A 7237-nucleotide genomic window follows, 5' to 3' on the forward strand; every position below is an offset into this window, starting at 1 on the left:
GTGAAACGCTCAAAAAAACTTTTTATTTTTCGTTGCTAGTAATTCATCAACCCATCAAGGGCTTCGGGGACCGTGGGATGGGAGGTGATTGGACGGTTAAGATCAAAGACGAGGAGGATGGAGAAGCGGATCGACAAGAATAGGACAGAAGTCGTCCGATAGCAGAAGATATCCAACGGTGCAGGGTAGCGCTGAGTGATGCATAAAGTGGGGAAGTTTGAAAATCTTGATCATCACATTTTCTATCTGAGTAACCCTAAACCATCCCTGCACAGGAAAGTCTGTTAGCCAGAGAGCAGCCATGTCTGGGCGAGGCAAGGGAGGCAAGGGGCTCGGCAAGGGGGGAGCCAAGAGGCATCGCAAGGTGCTGCGCGACAATATCCAAGGCATCACCAAGCCCGCCATTCGCAGGCTTGCTCGCAGGGGGGGTGTGAAGCGTATTAGTGGGCTCATCTACGAAGAAACCAGGGGAGTGCTCAAGATCTTCCTGGAGAATGTCATTCGAGATGCTGTAACTTACACAGAGCATGCCCGCCGCAAGACTGTTACTGCCATGGATGTTGTCTATGCCCTCAAGCGCCAAGGTCGTACCCTTTATGGCTTTGGTGGCTAAGCCTTGTTCTCTGCTCTTTGCAGCAACCGGTGTTTCTTAACACCACCCCTGCCTGCAGATCTCCATCAATTTCTGTACAGGCTCTTTACTGTAGGGCTTTTGTTAGGCATCCGGGTGGATGCCTATGTTTTTACATGATAGTTCCTTTTCTTTTTCTGTACATGTAAATTGTATAGGTTTTAGCATTGTTAGTCTCTACATCAGAGTTTCTCATGCATGCAGGAATTTAGTTTATTCAGTATGCTATTGCTATGATCATGAATATTGTGTTTTGAATTTATCACAATTGGTCTATGATGTCTTGGTATACATATGGTAGCTAATTAGCCAGATACATGTGTGGGTTTGGCATTGTTGCCTGCTTAGCTTTCATGTGTCAGGTCAGTCAGCCTACCTACAAATTAAGCAAAGCTTTGCTTAGTACTTTGGGGACAATAAATCCTCTGCAGTATGGCAAGTTTGCAATATTGTCATGGTTGCCATCTCAAAAGAGGATGGATTGAAGATCGATGCATGTTTCTATTTTAATGCAAAAGAAAAAGTTTCCATTAGTATCAAAGAGAAGATACAGCACCCATAAGTTACAACGTAGATCTTGCTAAAGATATTCTTCCACCCTTTGACCTAGCAAGCTTGCAAAGCTTGAACAAAAATCACTTTGAATTGAAAGTTATATCCTTTCCATGCCTTTTATGAGCTAGAGCAATCTTGGACTCATTCAAAACAAATGCCCCCAAGGTGTACCATACTTAGTAATAGGTTGGATTTATCCCACCTTTATAGCCAAGTAAAGCTTGCTTCCAATATAACTTATCTATCACTATGCAATATGATAGAACTTTCTCAGCCTTCCATCCATATGGGATGAATTGCCTTGCACTCCCAAGGAGTATGCCTTATAGTTTCCTTTTGGCTTTGACACCAAGGGCAAAGGATTAATATCTCCCCATTTTGAATTGGTTGCTCTCATAAGTAGTTAGTGATTCTTTGAAGTCGTATGTCCAACCTTCTTAAGCTTGAAAATTTCTAGATCTTCTTGGATAACTTGTTATGATATTCAAAAGATAGTTGGTGATCCATCTTTGCTCACTGGCATGTTTTAACATTTGCTTCTAGTTGTCCACTAGTTGTGTGTAATTAGAGCCTTTAATCTTGATCCTTCTAGGCACAAGCAACTTGTCTATGCAATAAACACTAGGCTATTGCCTTTCTTTTACCTTAGCATAAGCAATCCTCCACCTCACAATTTCTACCATGGTTGAGTAGAATCAAGTGATCTTAACCACTTTGATAGCTTTGCTTTGTTTGTTAGCTTGGGGATGGCCCACTTGTCTTCCTTGTTTTGGAGAGCATACATGGTTCCAAGAAACATAGGTCCAAGCCCTATTTGTAGCAAATAATTGGAGGAATATCTTCAAATTTGTTTCTCGCTTTTTTCATTTTGAACTTGAAATTTAAAACAATGTAGTAATGTATATAGGTAGAGCCATGAGTATAGGCTTCAAAGTAAAAAGTCTACTTGCAAGACTTAGCTTGAGTTGGGATCTACTTTGAACCTTTTGCATGATTTTTTGATACCTTTACTTAAAGCACTAATGTCTAGTGATACAAACACCAATGGGACATACCACTTTATAAACCCTAATGTTTTTAAGGCTTAATGGATTCAACACACTTTGTTGTTGGTTATAATTTAAAAGGAGACATTCAATTTTATGATGTGCTATCTTTGAGCCACTCACTTTGTAGAAGTCTTCATATACTTGTTCCAATGCTTGTATACAGTCTTTCTCACACTTGACTATATTGTTGTTTTCATTAACACAAAGTTGGCAAGTGAATGTACCTCCATTTGGGAGTGGGAGCCCTTTGAGGGTTCCTCTTTGCACCAACCTATCTACATTCCTCAATAATGGGTTTGTAACAAGGACAAACGTGGGGGGGCCAATGGACACCCTTGCTTGATGGACCTCCTCAATTGAAACATTTTGGAGGCATAACCATTGACTTGTATAGCTCAGAAGGCATTAGTGAAGAGGGTATTGACCATATGGCAAAACATAGTCCCAAACCCCACCCTTTCAATGACAGCTAAGATAAAATTTGAGTAAACTCTATCATAGCCTTTCTTTAAATCCATGTTTATCATGACAAATTGATCCTCTTGCTCTATAGCCCACTCCATGCTAGTGATTGTGTTGAAGAGAGCCTCATGGATACTCCTTCCATGAGCAATCCATATTGCATGGCATGGACCCTTTTGCTAACCAATGACCTTAGTCTCATAGCAAGAACTTTATAAGTTGTATTTAACATTGTGAGTGGTTTGTAGTTTTTAACATCTAGCTTGCCCTTACCCTCCCCCCTCCCCCCCCCCCTACCACCCAAGAATCAACTTGATTAGCCTAGAATTCATTTGCTTTGGTGATTGGCCATCTCTCTTGCTTGCATTAAGTAGCTAGCATAAGTCTTCACTTGCATATCCCATTATTTCTTGGAACACCCTTGCATGCAGCCCATCTAGACCAGGTAATTTATCCTTTTTGAGTGAAGCAACCACAAATTCTAGCTCATGTGTGGAAAAAGGCATACCTAGCAAAAGTTTGGTTTCTTCCCCCATCGTACATTCAATTGATTCCAAAAATTGACTCTTTCATTATAATTATCCATCAATTCCATAGGTTGCCCCGCAACACCTGATAAAGCTTTCACAAAGGTGTTCTTTATCTTGTCTTCATTTGAAACTATCACTCCATGTTTACTATGATAGAAGAGATGAACTCCATATCCTTCTTGGCTCGCAAGGATTTGAAAAGGACTTTGGTAGGGGCATCCCCAACTTGCAACTAGTACATACAAACCTATTTGTACCCTTGTAGCCTTAGCTTTGGCTTGTTCCATTCTTTTAGCATGATCCTCACAAGCTCCTTGAGGACCTGTAGCATAACTAAATCCCCTTCCCCATTACCACATATGGTCCTCATAGCAGCCAAAGTAATGTGGCAATGATTTTCCTCTTGCTTCCTCTCTTTAGCTCTCTTTTTCCCCTCACTCTTTGGCAGATTAGTAATTGCATTGTGCCCCATTTCCCACCTCTTGTAGGGGTTGGTCTCTTTGTCCCTAGCCTCGACCCAAGCCTCCATTTTCTTGTAAAATCTATTGCCTTGATTACATCCCATAAATCCCCTCTCTGCTTCATTATTTGGGGCATAAATACATGTAAGGCCCATTTGGGTACCATATATCTCAAGTTTACAAGATAGGAATCTAGCTTCATCATCTTTCATTACATCCAAAATCTTCCATCTCTTTCTGACCAAAAGCATACAGCTACCAGAGCCTCTTCTAGTGCCATTGGTAATGCATTCCATATTTTTGAATCTAAGCAACATTGAGCCACATTTTGTCTCTTGCAAACGCACAAAATCAAGTCTTTTAGCTACCACCATTTTTCTTACACAAGCTTGTCTCCCTTTTGAGCATAACCCTCTTACATTCCAAGAGAGTAGCTTCATCTGTCCTGAGTAGGCTTCATGCATTCCCTCCATCATCAAGGTTTTCCACATCTTCCCCTTCACGCAGAATGGCAAATGCCCTTGCTTTACTTCTAGCTTCTTTCTTAAGATTTCTGCCAGCACTCTTGTTGGTGATGTCTTGTAAAACTATTTTATGCCCCATTTGGTTCTTGTTGCCAGCCTTCTTTTGAGTAACAACTTGCCAATCCTCATCCTTTTTGAACCTTTTCATTGCCTTCTCCCTCATTCTTGTTAATGTTGGCCTTGTCACTATGCTTAGTCTTCTCTTGCATGTCTCCTTGTTGCTCCTTACCATGATTAGCTTGGGTAGTCTTTGCTGCAACCTCATTAACCTTCTTAGCTTGAGCCTCCTTTGGGGAGTTATCTTGCATTCCTTTAGAGGGTTGCTTGTTATCTGCACTCTAACTTGGGCACTCTTTTTTTGCAAAATGCCCATGGCCCCTGCACTTGTAAACAAGTGTCAGGAAATGGGTGGAAGTGGACTTCAATGTCAACTTTGAAACCTGCCATGTCAAATTGGATGAAGTCTAGAACCTCCATCCTTCTATCCCACATCACACATGCTCTGCTCTACCTTTAGCCACAACCACTCTAGAAACATGTAGCACTTTGCCCAAGGCACTGGCCAACTCCTTGACTTGATCCTAGAAAAAATAGGGAAGCCTTGGGAAGTCCACCTAGATTGGGCATTGATATAAGAGTCTCTTCTGGCTTAAATGTTGGGTACCAAGGGATAGAATATACAACATTTCCTTTGAAGGTAGCAACTGTGGCAAGAATATACTCCCTTTGGCCCTCATGTTCAACCATGGCCTGGTAAAATCCCTTGCCCACAAAGTGGAACTTGCATAGAGAGGCTTTTTTGCCATACACCTCAAGGAACCACCTTAGGAATTCCTCATCAGATGGTGGCTTACCCATAAAATAGAAATAAACCCCACAAGCCATAGCCCTATGGAGCTCAGCCATAGTTTTGTTGATGGAAAGTTCCTTACCAACTATGAGAACCTTTTTGCCCTCACCCACCTTCTTGCAAGAAAGCTTGCCCAATTCTTGCAGAATCTCATGCTCCAAAAGAACCCTTGCTTGCTCAGAAATGCTTCCGTTCTGAACCCTAACAGCATAAGTTTGGTCTTTGTTCACCATCACATCCAGCTGCACTTTTTCAGACTCACACACCCTCCACTTGGAGGGTCTCTGACTACCTTGTCCCTCAGTACCCTCCAGCTGTCCAGAATACTCCTCTTAAAAGAAGAGAAATGATACAGAGTAGAGTACCTATCTCCATGCACTCATTCTATTCAGAATTCAAGTTTTCAGCAAGTGTACTCTCCCCTCCCACGTCTTGTTTGTCGTCGTCTTGCTTTTGTCTTGCTCCAACCAAAAGTTCTCGCCATCGATGATTGCAAACTTGAGGGAGGCCAATGCTGACGATGGACCAACATGTTTCCACTTTTGCTGGTTGTTTCGATCGACGCATGTTCCTTTGCATTTCCTTATGTAATTTATGCTTACATGATGCATGTACAACACATAGGATTGGTCCTAGGTTTGTGCCTAAAAGAAAAAAAACAGGTATTCCAAGGTGGTGGCATGATTATTTTGGCTTTTCCACACTAGCTTGATGTCTTTTGTTGCAGAGATTGTTTTGCCTTTCTAAGGTGGATAGTGGTGACTTATCTTTGTGCAATCAGCATGATTTGCCTCTATTAACACATTTTAGGTATTGAGTTAAACCTATAGTCATAAACTAGTGTGAGAACCTTGGATTTCATTATTTACTTTTAGGAGAAGATTGGGCATGATTAAGCCATATTAGTCCCAACTTATGCATGTGAAAGGTTCAACAAGATTGGTTGCTTCGAACTGACCCAATCTTGCAAAACCTCTCAAGAAAATATACTTTATAGATCCTTAGATGAGGCGGTAAAAGGGTTGTTGTAGTAATGCTAAATGCCGATCATTATTGAAGTACCCAACATGCTCAGATACCCATTTGTCTGGTTTAAAAAAGAAAAATTGTACAACATGCTAAAACACACATCTCTTGCATATCATGGAGCTAAATAGTAAAATTCTTTATGGATTCTACACACACACACACACACACCCAACCACCCTCCTTTCCTCCCCCCCCAAAAAAAATAAAAATAAAATTGTTAATCTATACCAATGTTTGATAAGTGGAGCATACCTAAGGGATGTTTTGAATATTCAGGCTAATCAATGTCAATAAATGCGAGCTAGATTAGCAAAATATGCTCTACCCACACCATGTTTAAAGACATTATCATTCATACTTGGTAGCTTAGTGATCGTATTCTCTTATGGGCTCTATTTACTTCATGGTAGCTTAGTGGTAATATTCCAAATAAGATGCTCATATGCAAGATTTGTTATTTCAAGTAAGATTTCATGTTTTAGAAAGGACATCCTTGTCTTGTTGCTATAAGGTTGCTGCAAGGTTTTGTAGAACAATACTTCAAGTCCACAATCTCATCCTCAATCAACTCTTGCATATAGTGATATTGAATTTGAATGTTTGTGCGAGCATGAATCACATAATTCTTTACAATGGCCATGCAGCTTTGATTGCCGCATTGTAAGGTTGTGGCTGTCCTGATTGAAACTCCCATATTTGTTGAATTCTCCTTAACTATATTGCCTCATTAGGTAGTAAAAAAGTGACATTGTACTTTGCTTCAGTTGAAGAAAGTGTCATCGTGGGTTGCTTCTTGCTAATCTAAGAGAACACACCGGATCTAAGTGAGAAGTAATATCTAGCAATTGATTTTTCAGTGTCACAATCTCTATTCTAATTTGAGTCACAATATCCCACTAAGAAGTCATAAGACATGTATGTAATTCCATACTCAATACTACCTTTGATGTACTTGAGCACACAAATTGTTGCATTTCAATGATTTTCCTTGGTTTGTTGGAGATCTTTCTCAATACATCAACTTCATAAGCAAATGTTTGGTTTAGTATTATATAAGAAAATCAAACTTCCAAGCTTTCTGTACATCTTAATGTCAACCAAAGGTGAAGTGCCCTTAGAAGAGAAGTGTAGAGACCCGAGCACAAG

General features: G+C 40.5%; 1 protein-coding gene across 1 annotated transcript; it reads left to right on the forward strand.

The window, feature by feature from the left end:
- Nucleotides 1-224: 224 nt before the first annotated feature.
- LOC147616746 (histone H4) lies at nt 225-767 on the forward strand. Its single transcript, XM_086777806.1, has one exon. It carries the CDS (start codon nt 302-304, stop codon nt 611-613), a length of 312 nt encoding a protein of 103 aa, XP_086633932.1. The 5' UTR covers nt 225-301; the 3' UTR covers nt 614-767.
- The last annotated feature ends 6470 nt before the right edge of the window (nt 768-7237 follow it).

Source organism: Cibotium barometz, chromosome 38 (assembly GCF_041138505.1).
Source record: "Cibotium barometz isolate CiBa-2024 chromosome 38, ASM4113850v1, whole genome shotgun sequence".
In the NCBI taxonomy this organism is placed as follows: domain Eukaryota; kingdom Viridiplantae; phylum Streptophyta; class Polypodiopsida; order Cyatheales; family Cibotiaceae; genus Cibotium; species Cibotium barometz.